Genomic DNA, 27133 nt, shown 5'->3' on the forward strand with positions numbered 1-27133 from the left:
TGCGGGTGCGGGGAGAGGCGCCGAGGCGGACGGTGCGGTGTCCCCGGCCCCGCATGACAGCGGCAATGGACTACCTCACCTGTGACCACTGCAAGCGGCTCCGCCTGAAGGTGAGTCGGTAGCCGGGGGTCACCTGCCCCAGGTGAGTCCCCCTCTGCAACACCCCGCACACCTGAGTGTCTTCCCCCTCCGGCACACCTGAGTGTCTCCCTCCTCTCCCCCCCCCCCCCCTCCGGCACACCTGAGTGTCTCCCTCCTCCCCCCCCCCCCCCCCGCCACCTGAGTGTCTCCCTCCTCTCCCCCCCCCCCCCCCTCCGGCACACCTGAGTGTCTCCCTCCTCTCCCCCCCCCCCCCCCCCGCACACCTGAGTGTCTCCCTCCCTCCCCCCCCCCCCCTCCGGCACACCTGAGTGTCTCCCTCCTCCCCCCCCCCCCCCTCCGGCACACCTGAGTGTCTCCCTCCTCCCCCCCCCCCCCTCCGGCACACCTGAGTGTCTCCCTCCTCCCCCCCCCCCCCTCCGGCACACCTGAGTGTCTCCCTCCCTCCTCCCCCCCCTCCCTCCGGCACACCTGAGTGTCTCCCTCCTCCCCCCCCCCCTCCCCCGGCACACCTGAGTGTCTCCCTCCCTCCCCCCCCCCCCTCCCTCCGGCACACCTGAGTGTCTCCCTCCCTCCTCCCCCCCCCCCCCCTCCCTCCGGCACACCTGAGTGTCTCCCTCCCTCCTCCCCCCCCCTCCCTCCGGCACACCTGAGTGTCTCCCTCCCTCCTCCCCCCCCCCTCCCTCCGGCACACCTGAGTGTCTCCCTCCCTCCTCCCCCCCCCCCTCCCTCCGGCACACCTGAGTGTCTCCCTCCTCCCTCCCCCCCCCCCCTCCCTCCGGCACACCTGAGTGTCTCCCTCCCTCCTCCCCCCCCCCCCCCCCTCCCTCCGGCACACCTGAGTGTCTCCCCCTCCTCCCCCCCCCCCCTCCCTCCGGCACACCTGAGTGTCTCCCTCCTCCCCCCCCCCCCCTCCGGCACACCTGAGTGTCTTCTTTCCCCCCCTCCCTCCGGCACACCTGAGTGTCGCAGCCTCCACTTGTCCCAATCTTGTGTTGCACAGAAAGTCAAACAAGTGGGTTCTGTGTGATTTGCTGCAGGGTCAGGAAGGACAGTGTTATCAATCTGTCTCCAGGATACTTTGCACTGTCTTGGGTGAACAGGTGTCCCCCTCCAGTGCCTGGGGTAGTTGGGGGCTCCTGTGCAGTTAAATTCTCCCTGCAGTCCACCAGCGGGTTGGTAGCCGCACTGGGTCCTACCCGAGTACTGGGCTGAAGCTTTACTGCTGCCACAAAACACATTCCACTACACATGTCAGTGATTCTGATTAACTGTCGGGAAACTGATCTGGCACTAGGACATCCCCTGGTATTCCTGTCAGTGGGCTGACACAGGTATGCTTTTCCCTCTGTTTGCACTGATGGACGGTTTCCTGTCCGTGATCAATATTGCACCAAAAATGCCCTACAGGCAGCAGCTGAGGGACTTGTTACATTTAACAGCAGTGCAGTTGTCAGTTTCACACACATTGATGTTGGGGATCAGTTGTTTGTTCAGCCTAAATGCACAATATCTAAGTATAATTAATTATTTTTATTGAGAAATGACTAGATTTTTAGTATCGTGTTTCATTTCCCTGTGTCTGGTTTTTCCCTGCTTTGTAGAATTTTGACAGCTCAGCAGTTTTGTTCAACTCTGCTGAATGTTTGGGTTGAGACTAGACTGTGCTGGTATTAACAACACTGTTACAAGTGTCTAGGAGCCACTTTGATTCTGCTTTCTTGAACCAGCTTGATCTTGGACTTTGTTAACCATCACAATATGATGACATAGTAGTTCAATTACTGGATCAACAGTCAGTTCTAAACCATTGATCTAGACAGGAGTTGAATCCAGCATGGTTGCTGGGGAATTTAAATGTAAGTGATTAAATAAAAAATCAAATGTACTTGTCTGAATTGAGTCTAGGTCCATCAATGCAGTAAACTCATAACTACCCAAGGTAAGGACAATTGGGGATGGACAATAAGTGGCATTTTTGTTCCTAATGAAAGAAAAAATATCAAAATAAAATCAGTTATAAATTCTCTCCTCCCCATACCATTTGCAAGTAACTTTACTGGATCCCTTTGCAATATCTGTTCCAGAAAAGAGCAGTCCTAATTTCTCCAATTTATCCATAATTGAAGTATCTCATTCCTAAAATCACTTTAATAAATCTCATGCCCATGTTCAATTTTTTTCCACATTTTTCCTAAAATCCATGGGACTTGCAACTGGATAGAATGTTCCACTTGTGAGTGGTTTGGTCTGTGATTTTAAAATTTGACAGTTTGGGGAAATCTTCCTACTCTGATTTGTTTCCTGGTGTCACTAATGTTCACTGAAGGGTTGGTCAGCTGATTTTGTGGGCACCACTCTTGTCTCTGTCAGAAGAATGTGGGTTCAAGCCCCACTCCAGAGACTTGAGCCCAAAGATTGAGACTAACCCCCTGGTGCAGTACTGTACAGCTGCATTGTTGGGCTTCTTTTTGGGTAAGGTTTTTGGACACAACCCCACAGGATTCCGTGGCACTCTTTTGAACAGGAGCAGGGGAGGTCTCTCCAGGCCAATGTTTAACCCAAGCATAACATAATGAACAGTTGATCATGCTGCTGTTGTGCTGCTGTTCTTGGCATTACAAAGGTGAATTTGCTTCAGAATCACTTTGCTCTCATTACATGCATTTTCAGGATGGCTCACTGTCTATTCTCACTGTAAACTAAGTAGCATCCAAATGGACGGATGAGGATCCCATTTAACTACAGCAATCAGTTTTAAAAGTGAATCAGTTGGCCTGTGGCCTCCTGATTCAGAGACCAGGGTTCTAATGGAGCTATGCTAACACTTGTCATAAGCTTTCTTTTAGTCACATGTACATTGAAACACAGTGAAATACATCATTTTGCGTAGTGATTTGGGGGGCAGCCCGCGAGTATCACCTCGCTTCTGGTGCCAGCAGTATTTTGTTTTTAATGTACCTTCCATTTGGTTGAAGTGGTCTCATGTGGGTTCACACGGGACTGTATTCCTGTTCATTCTCAGCATGTGGGAGTGCTGACCAACATTGCCTGTCCCAAATCACCACTAAACTGGAGTACAGGGCCACGAGATTTGACCACATTGCTGTGGTTCAGGGTTCGTGTATTGGTCATACCTGATCGTGACAGCAGATTCTCTCCCCTGACTGACAGTAAATCAAACTCCTGGGAGTTTCATTATTACGATGCTGATGCTAGCTCTTTATTGCAAGTTATTTATTACTCTGATTTTAATTTCCCAAGTTGTCACGCTACAGTGTGAATTTTTTTCCCCACATAGTCCAGGTTCTGGATACTAACCACCTAACTCCTGTCTAGTATCTTTACCACAATGAGATGGGTCCTGTACATTGTGGTTTAAAAATTGCAACTTGGTAAAATTTTCAGCTTTGAACTCTCGTTCTGTACAACAGCATTCCGACAATGTTGTGGGAACACGTACACCATGTGAATCACAGATAATTGGGTTAAGATACAGACATTAATCTGCCTTTAGAAAAAGAACTTGCAAGTGATAGGGGAAAATATAAAGTAACAACTCTTTTCCCTGTCTAATGTCCCTGGACAATGCAATGTTCCTGCATTAAGCTTTTCTGATACAGAATGTTAATTTGCCACTAATACCTAAAGATTCTTTCCTCCACCCCTCTCCTGTAGTATGAACCGGTTGCATTGATAGACCTTTTTAAATTCTCTGGGGAAATTTCTCAAACTAATGCCAAGTTGCTCCCTGCCACAGTTCCCCATCTGGCGTGTATGTAAAGGCTCCCACCACAGTTGTGTGAAAGATTCGGGAGTGGCATCATTATTGGACTTTGACACCTCAATCTTTTCATCAATTACTTTGGGAGATCTGGGGTTGGTGTCACCCAAAACTCATTAATTCACAAAGCTGCTGCCCCTGATTCATCACAATCTGAGAAGACAGACTTCGCATAGTGCCTTTTTCTGGAGGATAGTCACTGGAGTAATGTCAAACTTTTCCAGTTTGTGTGAAGCTAGCTCCACACATGGTTGTTCAATAATTACATCTTTTGTTGATGCAAATTGGCTTATGAACATCAGCCAGGGCCTGGGTGGGAGCTCCCCACACCTTGTGCAGCAGAAAATAATTCCTTTTCATGAAATAAAGTGCAAGAATCACTCTGAGGGGTCAGGCAGCCACTGCAGAGTGTTGTCATTTCAGGTCCAAGATCTTTCATCAGAATTGGGGGAGGGAGGAGAAAATGGGTGAAGTTGCAGAGGGTGGGGGTTAGACAGGACCAATTTTGGGTAATTTTAAGATGTCTTTTATTAGTCACATGTACATCAAAACACAGTGAAATACATCTTTTGTGCAGTGTGTTCTGGAGGCAGCCCACAAGTGTCGCATATCCAGCACCAACATAGCATGCCCACGACTTCCTGACCTGTACGCTTTTGGAATGTGGGAGGAAACCGGAGCACCCGGAGGAAACTCTCCCAGACACGGGGAGAATGTACAAACTCCTTACAGACAGCGGCAGGAATTGAACCCAGGTTGCTGACATTAATAGGATTACACTAACTGCTACACTACCATTTTTCTGATTTCCAACATCATTACTACAAGTCTGAAGAAAGGGTTTTCATCTTTTTAAAAAGGTTTGAAAATAACCACAATGTGATGAGGGTTTATTCAAGTCTCATTCCTGAATCAATTCTGTATTACTGTTTACTGAGATGTGATGCATTGCCACCCTTCCTTTACTTTTCCTGATAAATCTCTGCTTGATTATTATTTGTAACCATTGAGGGGAAGTCTGGGGCAAGTGCTCCTAGACTTGAATTTGGCTTCATTTCCTACTCCTAACATGACTAAATTCCAGTTGTAACTATGATACCTTTCTGATGCACTGGTGGGTATTTGGAGTTCTCTAACCTCGAGTAGCAGGCAGTGCTTTGTGTAGGCATTTAGCCACTGCAATTCCAGGACATTCCTGAGTGGTTCACAGCCATTGAAATCCTTGCAGTGCAGTCAATGTTGTAATGCAGGTTGCGTAGCAAGCTCCCATGAAGCAGTATGATAACCCAGAGGCAATATCTTTCAGTGACAAAGGGTCTTTAACCTCTAACTTTAGTTCTGTTTCTCTCTCCACAGATTCAGCCTGTCCTGTTTTCAGCATTTGTTTTTAATTCTGTTTTGGTGATGTTGAATGAGGGCTAATACTGACCAGGACACTAGTCGATTACCCCTGTTGACTAGTGTTCTAGTCAATATTACTAGGGATAGATGGGAGCAATCTCACTTTATTTTGTTTGTATTTCTGATTTTTAATGTCACTTTTAGGTTGTAGTATGTTGTGTTTAAAGGCTGGCCTCTAGAACTATTCCCTGTGAGTTGACCGCCCTTTGGGAATTGTCCAGGGGTAAGTTATCATCAAGTCCAAGTGACGACTGTTGGACCCAGAACCATTTCAGCCTCTGATTCTAATGTCACATCGGCAGGGCTCTGCCTTGGTGCGAGAGGCTGGCTAATGTTTTGGGCAACATTTATCATGACTGAAAGGATTTGATCATTAGATTCGCAGGCCCTTCAGCCCAACCAGTCTATGGTGCCCACTCAGCTAGTCCCAATTTCCTGCATTTGGCCCACATCCCTCCAAGCCCCACCCCTCCATGTACCTATCCAAGTGCTTCTTAAATGATACTATTGGACCTGCCTCGCCCACTTCCTCTGGCAGCTCGTTACATATACTCACCACTCTGTGTGGAAGAAGTTGCCCCTTAGGCCCCTTTTAAATCTTTCCCCTCTAACTCTAACCCTATGCCCCCTAGTTTTGGACTCCCCTACCCTGTGGAAAAGACTGTTGCCGTCCACCTTTATCTATGCCTCTCATAATTTTAAACACTTCTGTAAGGTTGCCCCTCAGTCTTCTATGTTCCAAGGAATAAAGACCTAGCCTGCTCAACCTCTCCCTATAACTCAGGCCCTCTAGTCCTGGAAACATCCTCAAATCTTTTCTGTGTTCTTTCCAGTTATTGCATTGCTGTTTGTGGGAGCTTGCTGTGCACACTGACTACTGCATTAACTACAATACACCAGTGATTCCACTCAAATTGGTCTTTGCCTGTTGTGTATTTTCTCGGAGGTGAGGTGCTATAGAGATGCAAGTCTTTTGTAGGTTGTAATCGGTAATTCAGTGTAGATTGAATATATCTTGATCTGCATCAGTGTGGCATTCTGAATTAAGTGGTTAAGTTTACTGTCTGCATAATCAAAATTGCTCATTCATTGAGTTCTTAGTGCAGCCCCACTTCATTAAAACAAAGCTACCTGTGGAATATTTGGCAACTCTAATTGAATGCAAAGGCAAGTTGGAATTGGTTTTCCAATGTCAGATGAGAAAGGCATGTCTCCTTGAATTATGTAATGAACAGGAAGGCTGATGCATAATTGTGCAGAGTAATGGTGTGTGAACTGGTGAGCAATCTCTTGCCATTCAGGAAGTCTCAGTTCATGAGGGGCACTGGGATCTGATGGAATACGGTGCTTGACGTTAGGCTAGAATACTATCTTTGATGTTCTTAAATATGACTGGAAGCCATTGGAAATGGTGAGTTGTGTGGTGCCGACATCTCTCTGTATTGTGCCTGTGTTCACGTGTGGGGAACATGGAGCAGTTTGTCTGTTGTAGCTATGCTGAATTGTTAATTCTCCAGTTCTAACACACTTAAATCTCAAGCACTTGCATGATAATTGTTCTATTAACCAAAGCGAGCTTTTAACTGTGATTTGTTTTATTTTTAGGATCGAAAAGTTAAAATACCTCGCCCAATTGGTCAGGGTCCAAGTTCCTTCATTCCAGCCAAAGAGGTATGTGAATTAAGTTTAACCTGAGTCTTGCAGTTTCATTGCAGGGATCTGTACAAAATTATCTTCAGCGATCAATTTACAAATTTATTTTAATTTCCAGTCCTATCACACTGATCTTAAGAAATAAGTGTCATTTATACTTGCAAAAATGATGCAACTCGGTAGTTGGGTAGTTATGAAAGCAAAGTGGTTGGGTTACTGGCCCAGGAGGCAGTGGACTGGATCATCGACATCAAGACAATTCCTACCTTGGCAGTCAGGGAAATTTAAATTAAAAGGTAATTTACTGGAATTGAGAGAGAACCTTGGTAATTGATGTTTAAAAATCCATCTGGTACGGGGAAAGGAACTCTGGCACCCTTCCCTGGTGGCCTGGATGTGATCTGTTTGACTCTTGGGGACAATAATGAATGAACAGTGAAAGTTGACATCACTAATAACATCCACTTTCCACAAGCAAGAAAATAAATGGCTACAAACAAGATGCTGGATGAACTTCGTGGGTCAGGCAACATCTGTGGTTGGAAATGGACAGTCAAAATTTCAAGGCGAGACTCTTCGTCTGGTCCATTTCCCTCCACAGATGCTGACTAACCTGCTGAGTTCCTCCATTTTGTGTGTGGCTCCAGATTCCAGCATCTGCAGTCTGTTGTGTCTCCAATAAAAACAAGTTGATCAGCTTCAAGTTCAATGTGAAACATTAAGATCAATTAACATTGTTTAATTATATCCTCATTTCAAAATTGGATGAAAATAACTTGAGGGTTGCTCAGTCTGCTTCTTGCACAAGAATTGCATCATAGAGAATTTGGCTAAACCAGTATGGTGATGTTTTGCCTTCAAGAGCTGAGTCTCTGGTTTGTTTGGCCATTGTTCCTATTAATGACAGAAAATTGTGGAATAATTAGCAGATCAGACAACTTCAATGGAGCGAAATTAGGCACTGCCTAACCACAGTATTACCAGCATTTATTTCAGATTTCCAACTGGTGTAGTATCTTGCTTGTCTTATTCCCATTTGCCACTTGTCTAATCTCAAGTGCTGACAGTCTTCCGTCTTGATCACTAACTTTGGCTGTGCACCCACCAACCTGTGTCTATTGTGACTTGGCTACTTGAGGGTTATTAAACATCAACGTCTGATTGTTCTGGAGTTGCAAGTAAGCCAGATCTGGAAAGGATGGCAGATTCTGTTCAAATGAGTTTTACAATAATGCTCTTTCTTGGTTACTCCAGATATACTTCATTGTATTAGACAGCTGGTGCAGTGAGACCTCTGAATCCATAGGTGTAGGGTTACTGAACCACGTATCCCTCAAATAGTCAACTGTAAAGATCTCTGCCATTGGCTCACATGGGAGGGTCCTGCAAGACTCCAACAGGGCACAATCATTACTATGTGCCTACTCATTTACAAATAGTTTCCCAAAATTAATGGGTTCAAGTACTTGAATATTAGAAAGTTTAAAACTATGTTCGTTTGTTAAAATGGGTTTTCAGTGAGGATTCCTATACAATGAGATGGGGAATGGATCATTTTCCCCAGAATGACAAACTTACGGCAATGAAAAGGCACAGGCCTCTAAAGAATCTCAAACAATTTTATCAGACGTCAAGACAGATGATGCTTCAGTATGTGTGAGCCACTCCAGATACTTGCTCCCTCCTATCAATCCCCAGTGTTTAAAATCTGAAATAACCCTAATTTGAGGTGCAGGTTGTTGTGACTGGTTTTGGTAAACCTATTTATTCTAATAAGAGGGTTCAGACATGAGTGGGAAAACCACAAGGTGTAATTCTGATCCAGAAGTTACTCCCTGTAGGATAATGGAATCAAGTCATCAGGGTTTTCAACAGGAATTAATCAGTGCTGACAGGGAATAATGTACACATCTGTGGGGAAGGAATGGGGTTGTTCCACAAAGCAATACAAGGTGCTGGAGGAACTCAGTGGGTCAGGCAGTATCTGTGGAGGGAAACAAGCAATTGATGTTTTGGGTCGAGACCCTTCATCCGGACTAGATGAAGCCCCTCAACTCAAAATATCGATTGTCCATTTCCCCCCTCAGATGCTGCCGGACCCATTGAGTTCCTCCAGTGCTGTGGAACACGAGATGAGAGAATGCAGATACTGGAAATCTGGAGCAACACACAAAGGACCAGCTCTATGACTACAATTCCAATTCTATATTTAACCAGTGGTTTTGTGCTTGACCGTCAATATTTCTCAGTTTCTCGTTCATTCCTGTAAAAATGCCTGACAACTGACACAAGCTTTCTGTTCCCTTTCTTTGAATTAATCACTGACTCGATCAAAAGATCTTGCACTCAATGTCCTACAGCAGAGGAAAGCGAGTAAACAAGTGATCTAATCGTGGTTCTGAATTGCATCAGCTGAGTACCTATTTACTGGTTACTCACCAATGCTCCCTAATGGAGTTCAAGCCTTGCTACTAGCATTGAATAACAATGCTTGTTATCTGGACACTTCTGCCAGTTCTGTTCAGTTATTTGTTGCTTCAAGCTAATCTGGAAATACAACAACAGTATAATTTTCAAGCAAAATGCCATACCCTGTATGTCTCTGAATTTTGCTGATTATTGATTGCAGAAGGCACTTGCTCTGGTGCAGTTTAGAGATGTAGAACTTGGCCTGCTCCCCCGGAAGATGCCGGAGTTTGTGGGTCCAGGTTGTGCTTGGGGTCTTGATGGTCTGCAGAGTTGGTTGTAGGGACCTAGTCCTTGGTTGAATTTCACTTTCTGTAGGTGTATCCACTCAATGCCCTGTGAGTGGCAGTGGTTTTGGGGATATTCAGGCATGGGGGCATTGCAGCTATCTACCACACCAGGCCTGTTTGGGCAGTGTTATTGCAGTCACAAATAGCAGGTTATCTGACTGTGGGATCTCCCTATGCCTGCACTTCTGACACTCAAACACCAAGGGCATTTCTGACTATCGGGTGCTGTGGGGTTTCTGAAAGGGATTTGAATAGTGCTGTAGGAATTCTCAGTGACTACACCCACCCAGTCCCATGCCAAGCACTCAGGCTGGTGCTGGTGTCTAATGGAGCACAGACAGAGTGGGAGAAGTTTCTCATCTGGAAACTTATCTGGCATCTGCACTGTTTGATACTGTTTCCTATTAGTGAGGACCTTTGTTTACTTTCCTCACTGCAATGGTGCCAGTCTGCCTAGATCAATGAAACTGTCCTGTGCCATAATATGTATTGGTCTGTAGAGTAATCTGGAATTTTAAATGTGCATCTGTGTAATAATAATTGTTTGTGGAGGTGGAACTTCTGCAACATCTTTCACATCTCTTCCAGACGGTCATCTTGCAGCCAATGAAATTCTTTAGAGGAATAGTTCCTCTTGTGATGTAGGAAACAGTGTACAGCAAGCTCCCACAGTGATGTGGAGTCGGGAGTTTGCAGGTACTCCCCGTGACCTTGTGCATTCTCCCAGATGCTCCAGTTACCTCCCACATCCCATTCACATGGTCCATGTTCTGCAGCAGAACATGTATCCACAGCTGCTGTAAACTGCCCTGAGTGTGTTGGTGGGGGAATTGATGAGCAAGTTGGTCACAGGGAATATCTTGGGAATAGGATCGCTCTGAGCCAGCATAGATGTGACGTGCTAAATGATGGTAGCCTCTGTCATGAGAGAGTGTGCAATGTGATCATCTCTGGGTTGGGTTCAGGCCCTGGGGCTAAATCCCCTCAGGAAGGTGCTCCAAGGTCTTTATCACTGGGCAATTGGGGTATCATCCTGATTTTTTTTTTTGAAAACTGGAAAGCTCCCCAGTACTGCACCAAGTCTTGTGCTGGAATCACTGCAGTTCATCCAAGTTTTCAGGCTTCTGGGAAGGTTACTCCTCACTGGTGCCAGAGCTTGTCGGTCACCTCGTTTACTGGAATTTGAGTTATTCCTGTGGTTCGTCAGCATGCTGTTACGCATGGTCAAAGTTGCCTGAGGATTCTGATGATCTGGTCCCAATTGGATTTTGGTTCTAGACTGGTAGATTTTCCACATTGATGTCTCAAGAGTAATACCCAACAATGCACTTCTAATTCACCTTGGATGTTGCACATTCTTTTCCAGTGAATCAGATGTGTTTAAAGTGAGTGTGGGAATGGGGTCTTGGTGAGATGAATGCCAAATCTTTAGGATTTCCAAACAAGGTAGTGGGTTATTGGGGTTTACTGTACTTTGAGTAGAATTGGGACCACAGTTGGGAAATTGTAAATATTATCCTCTCCACCAGCACCTGTGACTGGAGAATGATATTTGCTTTAGGTAAAGGTATCATCCTGTTGATGCAGAAGTTCAAGTTTATTGGTATTGGTTTATTATTGTCACTTGTACAGAGGTACAGTGAAAAAACTTGTCTTGCAAACCGATCGTACAAGTCAATTCATTTATTGTCACAGGCTCACATTTATGGGACAAATGCCATGAAAGTTAACTTTTTGCAGCACAGTACAAGGTGAGGGTAAACGTGTTTGCCCAAACACACTGTACTTGTACTCAGTGTTACAGTCCTGGGTGAGCTGCTGAAATGTGTTGCTTGGCCTTCCAGGGTTACTGGGTTCAGCTGCTAAGGGTTCAGGGTACTGGTCTATCTAAGATCAATAGACTTGCTAAACAAATATACCTTCATGAAGAAGCAATGAACTGCAGATGCTGGAAATAGGAAATACTGACCTGCTGACGATTTTGCTAAGTTGGCTTATTGTCACGTACTGAGGAACAGTGGAAAAACTTCGTTTTATTTGCCACTCAAACAGATTTCATTACAACAGTGTATTGAGGTAGTAAAGGAAAACAATGCAGAATAGTGTTAGTTGCAGTGCAGGCAGGCAAGCCATAGTAAGATGGGTTGTGAGATCAAGTGTCCACCTTATTGTACTAGGGGACCATTCAATAGTCTTATAACAGTGGGATAGAAGCTGCCTTTGAGTCTGGTGATACGTGCTTTCAGGCTTTTGTATCTTCTGCCCAAAGGGAGAGGGGAGAAGAGAGAATATCTGGGGTGGATGAGGTCTTTGATTATGTTGGCTGCTTTACTGAGGCAGTGAAGTATAGACAGTCCATGGAGGGGAGGCTGATTTCTGATGTGCTGGGCTGTGTCCACAACTCTCTGCAGTTTCTTGTGGTCTCGGACAGAACAATTCCCATACCAAGCCGTGATGCATCCAGATAGGATGTTTTCTATGGTGCATTGATAAAAATTGAGTGTCAGGATGTATCACAGCTTGGTACGGCAACTGCTCTGCCCAACACCGCAAGAAGCTGCAGAGAGTTGTGGACACAGCCCAGCGCATCACGGACACCAGTCTCCCCTCCTTGGACTCTGTCTTTACCTCTCGCTGTCTTGGTGTAGCAGCCAGCATAATCAAAGTCCCCACCCACCCGGGACATTCTCTCTTCTCTCCTCTCCTCTTCCATCGGATAGAAGGTACAGGTGCCTGAGGGCACGTACCACCAGACTTAAGGACAGCTTCTACCCCACTGTGATAAGACTATGGAACAGTTCCCTTATACAATGAGATGGACTATGACCTCACAATCTACCTTGTTGTGACCTTGCACCTTATTGCACTGCACTTTCTCTGTAGCTGTGACACTTTACTCTGTACTGTTACTGTTTTTACCTGTACTACATCAATGCACTCTGTACTGACTCAATGTAACTGCACTGTGTAATGAATTGACCTGTAAGATCAGTTTGTAAGACAAGTTTGTCACTGTACCTCAGTACAAGTGACAATGATATACCAATACATGCCAAATTTCTTAGGCCTCCTGAGGAAGTAGAGGTGCTGGTGAGCTTTCTTGGCCGTGGCATCTATGGTTGGACCAAGATAGGATATTGGTGGTGATCACTCCTAGGAACTTGAAGCTCTTGATCTCAGCACTGGTGTGTGCACTACCCCCTTTCAGAGTAGTTACGGCACTTTCTGTAAATCTAACATTTTAAATGGTATGCCTCAATGTTTACAAATTTTTTTAAACTACATGCAATGGGTTAATTTGACTGCCTGAAGCTCAAATTTGTTACTGTAAATGATTTTTTTATCATCTGACTGAAACCATGTTACTCTAAACTAGCCAAGTTTTGTATTAGCAAAATGCCACAGATGCAGGGAGCACAAAACTGGTCAGGCAGCTTCTGTGGAAAGAGTGACAGGCTACCTTCTCTCCTGCACATTGCCTGGTAATTCTTGCATTTTCTGTCTTGGTTCAAGATTTGGCAGGAAGACAATTGCAAGATTCCGATTAGGATTAGTTTGTCATGTACACTGGGGTGTAAGGAAATTCCTTGCTCACGTGAAACTAAGCAGCTCCAGTGAGTAAATACTGTGACAGTTGGGTCATCGAGTATATTCAAGGCAAGTACAGATGGGTTTTCAGATTTATTGAGTGATATTGGCTTAGTGCAGAAAAATGATGAGGTAAAAAATCTACTATCTTATCAAATGGCAGAGCCTTTATGGTATGTTTTGACTTTGCCTCTTGAGATTTTGAAAGCTATTTCAATTATTTTTGAAACCACACTGATTATTAAACCTGATTTATTAGATGTTTATGATGTGTACTTAGTTGTATTCTGGTTACAGATTCTACAGGAAGGTCTAGAAGACGCTGAAAGACAACTCTTTATTGAAGCCTTTGTCTCCACTGGCCGAGTGGACAATGTAACCATGGTGATGGGTTTGCACCCACAGTATCTTGAAAGCTTTTGGAAAACTCAGTACTATCTCCTGCAGATGGATGGTCCTCTGCCCTATCACTATAGACATTACATTGCTTTAATGGTAAGTTGGTCTTGGCTTTTTCTGTCTTTGGCATACTTTAAAGAAAAGTGCACCAAACAGTAGAAAATAGCACCTTTTTTTTCTCTCTAATATCACTTGGACAGTTCAAAGGGCAGGCAGAGGTCAAATGGTAAATAAATACCAATACCAAATGTATCGTCAGATCTTGAGGTGCATGTAGGTCAGACCAGGCAAGGATGGTAGCCTTGCTTTCCTGAAGGAAATAACCCATCTGAGTTTTCAACTTATCACTATTACTGATACTAGCTTCTTAATTCCACATTTATTTGATGACTAGTCGAATTGGGGGCCAAGACTATGGTAATGGAAATTTTATCACTTCTGCCCTACTCTTTTGTACCAGTGGTTAAATAACTAACTTTCTCACTTAACTCAAGCTGCCATTGAAAATCAAATGCAACTTTAACATTAAATCTAATTGGTTTATTATTACATGTACCTAGATACAATGAGAATTTTTTGCATGCCATCCAGACAATTTCAAAACATTAAATACATCGAGGTAGTAGTCATACAGCACGTACACAGGCCCTTCAGCCCAGCCAGTCCATGGTGCCCACCCATCTAGTTCCAATCTTCTGTTTGACCTGTATCCCACTAAGCCCCACCCCTCCATGCACCTATCCAAGTGCTGCTTAAATAATACTATTGTACCGGCCTCAACCACTCCCTCTGGCAGCTTGTTCCATATACTCTCCATCCTCTGGGAGAGGAAGTTGCCCCTCAAGTCCCTTTTAAATGTTTCACCACAAATCTATGTGCCTTAGTTTTGGACTCTCCTACTCTGGGTGGGGGGGGGGGGGGGGGGGGGGGGGTGGTTGGTGGGTGGGGGAAAGACTGTTACCCATCTACCTTATACCCTTAATAATTTTATAAACTTCTATAAGATCACCCCTCATTCCTACGTTCCAAGGAATAAAGACCCAGCCTGGCCAACCTCCCCTTATAACTCAGGCCCTCGAGTCCTGGCAATGTCCTCAAATCTTTTCTGCACTCTTTCCGGTTTAAGCATGTCTTTCCTATAATGGTGACCAAAACTGTACACAGTGCTCCAGGTTCAGCCTCACCAATGACTTGTATAACGATAACATAATGTCCCAACTCCTATACTGAATGCCCTGATTTAAGGCCAGCATGCTAAGTGCCTTTTTCACCACCCTGTCTACTTCTGACACCACTTTCAACGAACTATGCACTTGTACTCCTAGGGCACTCTGTTCCATTACACTCCCTGGTGCCTGACCATTCACAGTACAAGTCCTACACTGGTTTGACATTCTTGATGTTCCAAAATGTATCACCTCACACTTGTATGTATTGAAATCCATTTGCCACTCCTCTACCCACTTCCCTAACTGATCAAGATCCCACTGTAATCCATGATAACCGCCTTCACTATCAGCAGCACCTAATTTTGTGTCATCTGCAAACTCACTAATCAAGCCTTGTGCACTTGCATCCAAATCACTTGCATAAATGAATAACAAGGGTCCCAACACTGACCCCTGCAGCACACCACTAGTCACTGACCTCCATTCAGAGAAACAACCTTCAACCACCAACCTCTGGTTACTACCTCCTGAGCCAATTTTTTGAATCCACCTAACTAGCTCTCCCTGGATTCCAGGGGACCTAACCTTCCAGAGCAGCCTACCATGTGGGACCTTGTCAAAGGCCTTGCTAAAGTCCAAATAGACATCCACTGCCCTAGCCTTGTCTACCTTTTTTTTTGGTTACCTCTTCAAAAAAGAAAAGTCAAAGGTTTGTTGAGCACTACTTTCTATGCAGAAAGCCATGCTGACTACTAGTCAGATCAGGTTTATTATCACTGACTTGTATGTGGTGGAATTTGTTTTGTGGCAACAGTACAGTGCAGACATAAGTACAATAAATTACAAAATAGTGCAAAAAGAACAATGTGTTCATGGACCATTCAAAAACCTGATGGCGGAGGGGAAGAAGCTGTTCCTGAATTGAGTGTGGGTCTTCAGGCTCCTGTACCACCATCTCGATGGTAGTGATGAGAAGAGGGCACTTTGGTGCACTAACCCTACATCTGTGGATTCCCATGATATTTAGAAATCTAGTGAATCTGATTTTGTGCATTCAGGGTCACATCCAAAGAATGTTCTCCAGTATATTGGGATTTGCTTTTTAAAGACATTATAACCATTTGGTGTGGAGTTGGGGAGACACTCGTGGTTGTTTGCAAAACAGGCTTTTTTGCATCCAGCATGAAATGCATGCCTGACCTCATCCTGTCTTGTTGCAGGCTGCTGCCCGACATCAGTGCCTCTACCTTGTCGGCCTTCACATCAGTGAATTCCTTCAAGTTGGTGGTAACCCCGAGTGGTTAAATGGGTTAAACTTTGTGCCTCAGAAAATGAGAAACCTCAACGAAATCAACAAAATCTTGGCCCACAGACCGTGGCTGATCACAAAAGAACACATTGAGGTAAGTTGCTAGCAGAGTGTTCAATAGTGAATTGTTACTATCATAGAACAGTTGTCGTAGTCCTGGTTAATTTCAAAGGTTAGTAATTAGCATGTGTGGTTACCCATTTCGGAGCAGGCACAGTGTGGTGGTTAGCATAACACTTTAGTGCCAGCGACCCAGGTTCAATTCCAGCCACTGTCTGTAAGGAGTTTGTACGATCTCCCTATGTCTGTGTGGGTTTCCTCCCACATTCCAAAGACGTACAGGTTAGGAAGTTGTGGGCATGCTATGTTGGCGCCAGAAGTGTGGTGACACTTGCAGGCTGCCTCCAGAACACTACACAAAAGATGCATTTCACTGTGTGTTTTGATGTACACGTGACTAAAGATATCTGATTTGAAGCCATTGTTGCTTCCATCTTGCAGATCTGTGCTCCAGGTTGCCTTGATGCTCTATTTACCAAACCACACTTGTCAACATTAACTGCAGTGTGTTCTCTTTTTATGCTTCACTTGTTTTTTGAGAGGAAAACGGCCACTCTCACTAAATGGAAAGTGGAGAAGCTACCCCTGATGCTGGGGAAAATCATCTCTCCAACCCTTTAAAGCAGATGGGCTTGTTGTTATCCTGTTGAACCTGGGCTGCCTGCTGTGTGTAAATTGGCTGCTAGATTTAACAGATGTACTTTGCAATTCCCAGACATGTAACCTGACTAACAAAACAATCAGCTGGTGGAGGAAGTCAGCAGGTTGAACAACATCTGCGGAGGGGAACGAACAATCAATGTTTTGGGTGAAGACTCTTCATCCTGTCAGGATGGAGGTGTCAACCCCAAACATCAGCTGTCCACTTCCCTGCTGCTTGACCTGCTGGCTACCTCCACCAGCTCTCTGCTCCAGATTCTGGCATCTGCAGTCTCCAGTGTAGTGTCTACAGTTTGATGTTTTGTTTCCTGCAGAACCTGCTGAAGACGGGTGAAAACAGCTGGTCGCTCGCTGAGCTTATCCATGCAGTTGTTCTCCTCACACATTACCACTCGCTGGCTTCCTTTGTTCTGGGTTGTGGTATCAGGCCTGAACTTGACCAGGATGGTGGCTACACATTCAGAACTCCCTCTCCAGGTAGCTGTGACTCGGACAGTTCCAGTAGCAGTGGGTCAGAGGAAGCTGTAAATGGCAGTGCAGTAAGTAAACGTTTATGCCTCTGCTGTGAGCCTTGTGTGGTCCAGATTCTCAGCACTAGTGTTTTCCCAGTTTGCAGTTGGTTTGAGTGGATTCACTCTGTAATTGGCTGCAGATTGTCTGTAGAAGAATGTTGGATGTATTTTGTAGTGAATTTGAACAAGTTGCTTCATCTTTAATTGTGAAGCTCAGTTCTTTTGCTGAAAATTTAAAGATGTGCAACATGTTCCAGGCATCCACCACAGTAAGTATTTCACACCGTGGTTGATGCCAAGGACGGTGGTGAAAACATCTGTGGTAGCGGAGTTTGAGGCATTTGGACAGGCAGATGAGATTAGTTTAATTTTGTATTGTGGACCAAGGTGCCTGTGCTGTACTGCTCTGTGAATATTTTATAGTCAGCATTCCTTAAATTTCCAATCTTACCCCTACCCCTGAAAACTTAGGTTTAATTTTTAATGGAAGATCTTGACAGTGAGTCTACACCAGCTTTGGGAAGACAGGAGAACAGTGCACCTGAAAGACTATCCATCTTCAGACCCAAGAGCTGATGTGGTGAAATGGGGCTGTGCTGGTGTCCCTGAAGCCTACAATTGCAACAAGAAGCAGATCCTGCATTGTCCTTTTGGCCTGTCCACTGCTCAAGGGCAGCCCACCTGTGGATTCGAGCCTTGCTAAGGTCCCCTTATGAGCTTTGCAGTGTGCTTGTCAGCGGAAAGATGAGTGACTCTAGCCATGAAGAATGGAATGTTCTTTGGGAATGTTACATGGAATTAGAAATGTAAAAGCTGGGATTTGTCTTCAGTTTCCCTGCACCCAGACAAGAGACCTTGTTTCTGTCAACTTCCCCCATCCCCTTTCTGGATGTGCTCCTGACAGACAGGGAAATGCTACTTGCTACTTGAAGCTAAGTGGCTGTTGGGATTAATGAACCTCACTGCTTGGTTTCCAATGCTGTAGAAGTTAAAACACTGGCCATTAATCTGCAGATCGATTTGAGGGGAAACTGATGGATAGGTGCAGACGGAGTTTAGGACTGGAACCAGTCTTAGATTAGAGCCAGGGTTTTGGAAGAAGTGAGAAAACTTATTCACACGGTGACAGGAACTTCTGCCAAAAACCGATTGATGCCAAGTCAACTGGTTAGTTCAAAGTCGAGATTTAATTTCCGATTGCCAAAGGAACTGAAGGGTTGCATCTTTCCTATCACTTGGTAACCAGAACACAGGCAGTTGTAAACTGGCAAAACTTCCAAACACCATGGAATACAGGATGTCATAAGTTTAATGCTGATGCACAATCTAAAGTCCATGTGCATCAAATTAATCTGGTCTGCTACTTGTGGTCGCATTGATCAAAGGTTCCCTACACCATGCCATCTAACTGCTCTTTAATTGATGCTAATTATCTGGTCGCCTTTCAACTTTTACCGATGCACTGTAGAAAGCATCCTATCTGGATGCATCACGGCTTGGTACGGCAACTGCTCTGCCCAGGACCGCAAGAAGCTGCAGAGAGTTGTGGACACAGCCCAGCGCATCACAGACACCAGCCTCCCCTCCTTGCACTCTGTCTTTACCTCTCGTTGTCTCGGTGAAGCAGCCAGCATAATCAGAGACCCCACCCACCCGGGACATTCTCTCTTCTCTCCTCTTCCATCGGGTAGAAGATACAGGAGCCTGAGGGCACGTACCACCAGACTTAAGGACAGCTTCTACCCCACGGTGATAAGACTATTGAACGGTTCCCTTATGCAATGAGATGGACTCTGACCTCACGATCTACCTTGTTGTGAGCTTGCACCTTATTGCACTGCACTTTCTCTGTAGCTGTGACACTTTACTCTGTACTGTTATTGTTTTTACCTGTACTACATCAATGCACTCTGTACTAACTCAATGTATCTGCACTGTGTAATGAATTGACCTGTACGATCCGTATGCAAGACCAGTTTTTCGCTGTACCTCGGTACAAGTGACAATAATAAACGAATCCCAAGATATGTCTGTTGATGTAGAACAAAACCAGGAATGATGAGAATTGATTTTAAGATCTGATTTGTTCAATGTGGTATTGGCTGGAGTTTGACAGTCTCCCTTCACACAGCTGATGGATCAGCTTAGCTTGGTGGTGCTCTGGACTTCCCCTGGAGAGATCCAGTGACCTGCCTGTCATTTCACTGGGTGTTGTAGAGCCTGGGACAGTGCAGCGCAGGAACAGGCCCTTAGATCTATGATGTGCCAAACTAAGTTAATGATATCTAATCCCTCCTGCCTACAATGTCCACAGTTCCCTTCATTCTTTGCACATTCATGTGCCTATCTGTCTTTTAAATGCCTCTCGTACTTGCCTCTGCCACCACCCCTGGCAGTGCATTTCAAGGCACTCACCAGTGTATATAATAAAAACAAATTGCCCCACACATCTGCTTTTGAACTTGCCCCTTCGCCTTAAATGCATACCCTCTAATGTTAGACCTTTTGACCCTGGGGGAAAAAGATACCGGCTGTCTACTGTCTATTGCCTCATAATTTTATAAATTTCTATCAGGTCTTTCCACTCCAGAGGAAACAACCCCAGTTTGTCCAACCTCTCCTTGTAGCATAAAATGTCGGCACAATGTTGTGGGCAGAAGGGCCTGCAATGTGCTGTAATGTTCTATGCCCTCTAATCCAAGCAGCATCCTGGTGAACCTCTTCTGCACCCTCTCCAAAGCCTCCATGACCCTGTAATGGGGCAACCAGAGTTGAATGCAATACTAGAGTTGTCGGGCAAAGGGGAAGGTTGGTTGCTTAAATTCTGCTTTTACTCAAATGTTTAATTTTTTAAATTACCAATTTAAATTGTCTATTTCAATTTAAGAAGTCTTTAAATGTCATTGAAGGTCTTTTTAAATTGTAATAGTTGCAGCTTTCACAGCTGGTAAAGTCTGAACCAGTGGTGTTTTTTTGGGGGGTGGGGTTCCTTCACTGCACCTCCAGAGGTGCAGTCATTGCTCTGCACTCTGGCCAGTGAGATTGACCTTCTCTCCCTGGGTGTAAGGAGAATAGAGTTTCAGTTCTGGGGGAAGAGGATGGTAACAGGTCCCTTGTTGTCGTAAGACTTGGCTTTGCTGTGCTTTCCCATTCATCAACAGGAGGTGGTAATCAAAAGAATTGTTGGCTAATTTGCAGAGCAGCATTGAACTTAAATTGTGTTCCTTTCCCTAATGCGTGGATTCTGAATGCCTTACAGAGCAGAGAGGGTCTGCGTGAGCTGGCGGTTCTCATGGAGAAAATGAAACTGCTGCAGAAAGGCCGACACAGTGAAGAAGCAAGTCAGGAAGAGAAGGCATCGCGCTTTGAAAATGAGAAGCGGGAAAGTTTGTTTGTAGCACCTGCAGGTAAAACGTTAGAGCAACCTTGCATCCAGTGATTCCAGGGTGTTATAGAGGTGCACAGTCAGAGCTACTACCTCGCAGCTCCAGAGACCCAGCTCAAACCCAACCTCTGCTGTCTGTGTGGAGTTTGCACATTTTCTCTGTGACTGTGGGGGCTTCCTCTGGGTGCTCTGGATTCCTCCCACATCCCAAAGATGTTGGTTGGTACATTGGCTATTAAGTTGCCCCTTGTGTGTAGGTGAGTGGTAGAGTGTGGGAGGAGTTGATGGGGAGAATAAAATGGGATTGGTGCAAAAGGAGTACTTGATGAACAGTGTGGACTTGGTGGGAAGAAGGCCTGTTTCATTCCAGTGTGACTGAATTTTCCTCTAATTAATGGCCCCTGTTCTTTCTCAGCAGATAATGAATTATTGTCACTCAACCAACTTATCGTGCTTTGTTGAAGATGCAGATTTTGGGTACAGGATTTCAGCCGGCGTGGGGAGCAGCCGCCTACCAACGTTCCGGGCCCAGGTAACTGCAATCCCAATGGGAAACCAAAAGCCTCTGATCCGGTTCGGATCTGAAGGATGGTACATTGTCTGCATTCGGAGCTGGCCAACTGAAAATTGTGCATTGTTTAATTCAGAACAGTGATGGTTAAAACGGAAGATATTACTTTGTCTGGTTAATAGTTTTAGCTGGTGAAGCCATGTAAACTGAGAAGGTGCCTGTGCCTGATGCTACAGTCAAACAATCTGTCTGGTAGCAGCTGAGGAAGTCTGGAGTTGACTTTGGGCTTCTGTGGACTGTGGGAAGAATGAAGTGAAGGTCACCCTGTGACCAGGAGCACACTGCTTGTGGACTTGCTCCTATGTGAAAATCCCTTTTTGGTTTTTTTTTCCTGCTGCTTCTCTTCCCAAAATTGCATCAGGTGATTTTTTTTTTGAAAAAAGATTGGATTAGTTGGGGTGAGATTCTATGTCATAGAATGTAGAACAGTACAGCACAGGAACAGATCCTTCCACCCACAATGTTGTGCCAAGCTAATTGAACTAATGATGCCTAATTACACTCCATTCTCTGCACATTCATGTGCCTATCTAATGGCTGCCTTTAAAGGCCTGTTATATCTGCCTCCTCCACTATTCCTGGCAGCACATTCCAGGCACCCACCACTGTTTATCCAAAAAAATTTGCCCCACATCTCCTTTGAACTTTCTCTCTCTCTCCTCGAATGCATGTCCTCCAGTATTAGACGTTTCAACCCTGGGGGAGAAAGGTACTGGCGGTATATCGCAGTCAGTATTTCCACATAAACTGACAGTTATGGGGATTTTACAGACTGTTATCTGTGTGTGCATATGTCCATTTATTTACATTAAATTGTGTTCCTCTGCTCCAAGGATTACTCCTGGGAGGACCACGGATACTCCTTAATTAATCGGCCTGTACCCTGAAGTTGGCCAACTCTTGGATGAGAAGTTTCAGGTTGTGTATAATTTAACCTATAACACCATGGCCATGCACTGTAATGTTGACACCTCCATGCTGAGAAGAGCCATTTGGAACTATATCCACTGTGTGTTTGGCAGAAGGTTTGTCACTTTACAGTTTGAACTGGTTTTACAAATTGGCTACATTTCAAGTAAAATGTTCTAATTGCTTTTTGTCCTCTGGAGCAGATATGATGACTATGATTATGGAGAGGTCAATCAGCTTCTGGAACTTAGCTTGAAGATCTACATCAAGACTGTAGCTTGTTATCCAGAGAAAACAACCAAGAGAATGTACGCTGGCTTCTGGAGACACTTCAAACATTCAGAAAAAGTATGTCTGAGATGGGAAGTTTGAGTTTTAGCCTTCACACTCCTAGTCTAAGCTTTAAGTTTAGATGCAGAATGAAAATATTAATTCAACTTTAAAATAATGACCCCTGGATTTTGGAGTCGATGATGAAGCAGTGTCCTTTGATCTGTGGTGGGAGCCTCCCTTTCTCTGCACCTCGTGTCGTCAGGAGTTGGCTCAGATTAACCCTGGGGTCCAACAACCCTGAAGTCATTGGGCAGGCTGAGCAGCCAATCACAAAAAAATTTTCATAAACATGCAAATCAGAAAGGGGGAAGGATTTTTAAAAAGATGAGTACTGAGGAAAGATTTGAGTATTTCAAAAAATGAAGTTGCAATGCGCATTTTAGGACCAAAGTTTACTGAGCAGTAATTACTGCTTGTAAGCCTTAATTACTGCTCACTCCATAAATCATTCTTGCTGAGTGCAAAGCAACCATCAGGGAAATAGCTCATTCTCAGTTAAACCTCCATAACAAGGTTTTCAGCAAATGTTACACTGAGACTCTCTCATCAATAGCTGTAATTTCTTTAGCAGTTACAATGACACAGGCTTCAAACACCACAACCAGGGCTTGACACAGATTAAAGTTACCTGATTAAAATATAACAATTTAACAAATGTTGTAATGCATTCCAGGGTCTTAAATTAGTCACCATGTCACTTGTGTTTTCCAACTGAGCAAAGGTACGATAGTTTTATAGTTCCCAGCTCTGGGTTGTGCAAAGGAAAGCTTGAGGCTCTGGACTTTCCTTCCATTATTATTTATCTTTGTCCTTTTTATGGTGTTTCTCCTTGCACCCCAACACCAAGTCTGATCCTGACCATGGGTACTGCCTGTGTGGAGTCCACACACTCTCCCTAAGACCACATTGGGTTTCCTCCCACAGCCCAAAGACATACCAGTGGGCTAATTGGTTACTGTGAATTGCCCTTGGTGTAGGTGGGTGTGGAAGAATTGTAGGGAAGTGGGAGAATACAAGGAACAATGTGGAGTGATGGGATTGTTTGGAGCCTGCAGAGACTGGGCCAAATGGCCTCATGTCACAGAACAGTACTGCACAGGAACAGGTCCTTCAGCCCACGATGTCTGTGCCAACCATGAAGCCAAGTAATCCCCATCAGCCTGCAAATATTCTATCTCCCTGCAGGTTCATGTGTCTGTTTCCACTACCTTCACTGGCAGTACATTTTGGGCACCTACCACTTCATAAAGAACTTCCTTCACAAAGTTCCTTTAAAGCTTTTCTCTCACCTTTAAAGCTATGCCCTTGAGTATTTGAGATTTCTACCTGGGATACCTCAATTTTATAAGCGTAAATTTTATTTATGTTGTAAGAGAAATCTGCCTTTCCCTTTGTCCCTCAATTCCTCTATCCAGAACTTTATAGATCTGTTTTGAGTCTTCACAGCTCTCCAGGGTAGAAAATTGGAAAGATTTGTCACCTCTAGTGAAGAAATTTCTCCTCCTCCTCAGTCCTGGGTGTCTTGCCCCTTTATCATTCTGAAGGACTACTACAGCAGTAGCAAAGCACTACCACAAACGTGTTTCTTTTCCTGTCACTTTAGGTACATATAAACCTCCTGCTTCTCGAAGCTCGGATGCAAGCTGCATTACTGTATGCACTGAGGGCCATCACTCGGTACATGACGTGACTGCATCGAACAGTTGGATGACAGTGGCTCCTTTTTAGACATTCTCATCTCTGGGATCACTGGAGTGTGGAAACCCTGTACAATTCAGCCGATTCCTAACATTTGAAATACATTTTAGAATAAAATTTTCTAACTTTGAGCTGGTGGTGGGGAGGGGGGATAACAACTTCAGTGTTTCTTTTGCTATGTTCTGTACATGATGAATGGTGTTGAGGGTTTGAACTCAAACCCAATGCATTAAATTCTCCCAGTGGCCACTGCCTGGAGCACTGCAGTCTTGAATGTATTCTGTAGAACTGTGAAACCAGGGTGTTGTGACACAGGCTATTTTGTGGATCAATACTTCTCACTGGTCTTGTATTTATGTTGCCACTGTTTGATTATTCAAGATATTTTTTCATTGTACCCTTTGTTTGAATTACCAAAGCTGACTGAACCAGATGGCATGTCACGTCTGGTGTGGGGGGTGTGACCAGAATGGGCTAGAGAAAAGCTGCTGGATTCCAAGTGTGGAACTCCTGAGTGACAATTGTCCCGTTCTGAAATAAGTTCCCCAAGTACATCAAATGGATTTTCCCCTTTCGTTGTTAATTGATCCAAAGCCATTAAATAATGCAGAAAACCAGTCTTCCCCCAAAGGCAACTTTGCAACTGTCATCATGGCCTGTTAGATAAAGGTGGCATGTTATAGAATAGCAAAGGATTAACAGATTAACAATATGGTACTGCCTCACTATACCCTGAAAGTGCTAGCAGTTGTTTCCGGTACAATAGATGGGAACGGGCACTGCAGTTGAAGGTAAATTTTGTCCCTGCTTTCAGGTTAATTCACAAAGTTGCATCTGTGGCACACCCAAGCATTATTGGGCATTCTCTCGCATTTATATTTGGGGTTTTAAAATGAACAAAATTCTTGCTCGAATGTAAATGAAGAAAATGTTTAAACCATTCCCAAAAATCCAGACTTTTGTAAAGAATTCTTGATGCCTTGATTTGCACACTTTGTCCTGTTTGAAACTCTTGTTTCTATTTTTTTTTTTTGCACATACTGATCATTTGGATGGGTATTGTTACTGCACTAAACAGTGTTCCTACTTAAAATTCTGTTTGTACTTAACAATTACCATTGTTTTTGTGTAATAGAATTTCTTAGCCAACACCAGCATAAGTTTTTTTTTCCTTTTTCCCTTTAAAACAAAACATTTGTCTCATTGATGGGTATGGGGGAAGAGAATGTTTTAATTTCCAGGTGCAATCCTATCTTCCCCTTGAATATACTGTGACCTTAAAGCAGTTCAGATTGGGCAAGGGTTGTTCTGAACTATTGTCATCTCAGTGGGGTCCTTAGATGGTCTGAGGGATGCTCACTCAATGGCAAGTGGTTTGTGGTGTCATTTCTAAACTAAGTTCCCCTGAAATTTGGATCGGCTTTGCTTTGAAAGTTGAAGCCCAAAGCAGGTGTAAGGTGACTTAGCTTTTGGTATAATGATATATGACAATGAACATCCAAGGAGGAGAAGTAAGGGTTAACATTGGACAATCAGTGTGGGATTGTTCAAAATCAGTCTGTATTGCTCAAAACCCATAAATAGTGGGAAATGATGCACAACAAACTGAATAATTTACAATGTACTTTTTATGCTAATAATTTAACACTAAAGTTATCTGCTGGCCCAGTAACCCTTTTGTAGGCATGTGAATTTCAGTGGTTTCTTATTCTCCATTCAGTTTCAACATCTTGTACAGAATTGACAGTGCTGAAAGATTACCAGCTAGGGATGTTTGGACATGCTGAGGCACACTTGCTAACCAAAAGTTTCCCTCTAAAGTTGGTGATCAGCACTCTGGCAATCTCAGATGAAAGCTGCAAATGAGGAAGAGGTTGACCTGACTTGCAGTATGTCTGGTGTGGAAATCCATCCTCAGTTCAGGGTTTATAAACCCCTTAACAATTTCAAATCTCTGAGCCGAATCTCATCCAGTTTAGTTTTAAGCAATGAGAAATCCTACATTTTAAAGGCCACCTGACTGGAAGCAGTGACATTTGAATCTTTGAGCATTGTTTTTAACATACAACAGACTTTTGCTCTTTAATTGAGGGTGTTCCTTTTCCTTGGGTGGAAGTGATTTGAGAGATTAGTGATGTATCAGTGAAGTGAGCACAAATCCAATCTGTATATCGAGAAAACAGACTTTCAAGTTCTGTCACTTGTATGTATGAAAGCTATTTTTTTTCTGCCTGTGAAAATCAAAGGTTCAGATATTACCATCTGTTTGTGCTGCTTGATTTGCTGTGTCTTTTGTAAAGATGTTTAAAGATGCACTGGGCTCTAATGCACTCCCTTATTCATGAAAAAGTAAAGCTGCTTTAAGTTGATGAAATCACTTTCTAATGTGTCTGCATTGAGATACAATCAACACTGATGCACTGAGCTGTAACTTCACTCTGGGCTGTAAGGTAACTCATTCCCTCTTTTCTCGAATATCTTTCATTTTTCCATGGTTTAATATGCTGGTTTTTGAATTTGTGGCTTGGTTAAATTTTCAAGCAGTAGATTGCCTTTTTTTAAAATTCTATATATACAACAACAGACCAGTTTGGGAATCTCGTGGAAAGGCTCTAAGCCAGTTACCACTGTAAATGTTGTCTGTTGCTCTACATTGACCAGAATGGACTGTTAACTTGCCTGCCTTCTACTCCAAACCACACATTTCACTTGGTTTTGGCTGCCCTTGAGAAACATTGAATCTACCAAACCGTATTGACTTAATTTCATGTTTTTTTTGTGAGAGCTTTAGAAGTTGCAACCTACTTTTGACTTTGATTTCTTAAAATAAAGATACTTTTTTCAAAA

General features: G+C 44.1%; 1 protein-coding gene across 1 annotated transcript; it reads left to right on the plus strand.

Moving 5' to 3' along the window:
* On the plus strand, nucleotides 1-27133 carry LOC127581760 (sestrin-1-like). Its single transcript, XM_052036451.1, is given in 11 exon segments — nucleotides 1-110; nucleotides 6890-6955; nucleotides 13579-13776; nucleotides 16070-16252; nucleotides 17193-17417; nucleotides 20650-20820; nucleotides 21212-21307; nucleotides 22180-22221; nucleotides 22223-22371; nucleotides 22459-22603; nucleotides 24192-27133. Coding segments are annotated over 11 exon segments (1419 nt in total). The 5' UTR covers nucleotides 1-53; the 3' UTR covers nucleotides 24279-27133.

The sequence above is a fragment of the Pristis pectinata genome, chromosome 22 (assembly GCF_009764475.1).
Source record: "Pristis pectinata isolate sPriPec2 chromosome 22, sPriPec2.1.pri, whole genome shotgun sequence".
Classification (NCBI taxonomy): domain Eukaryota; kingdom Metazoa; phylum Chordata; class Chondrichthyes; order Rhinopristiformes; family Pristidae; genus Pristis; species Pristis pectinata.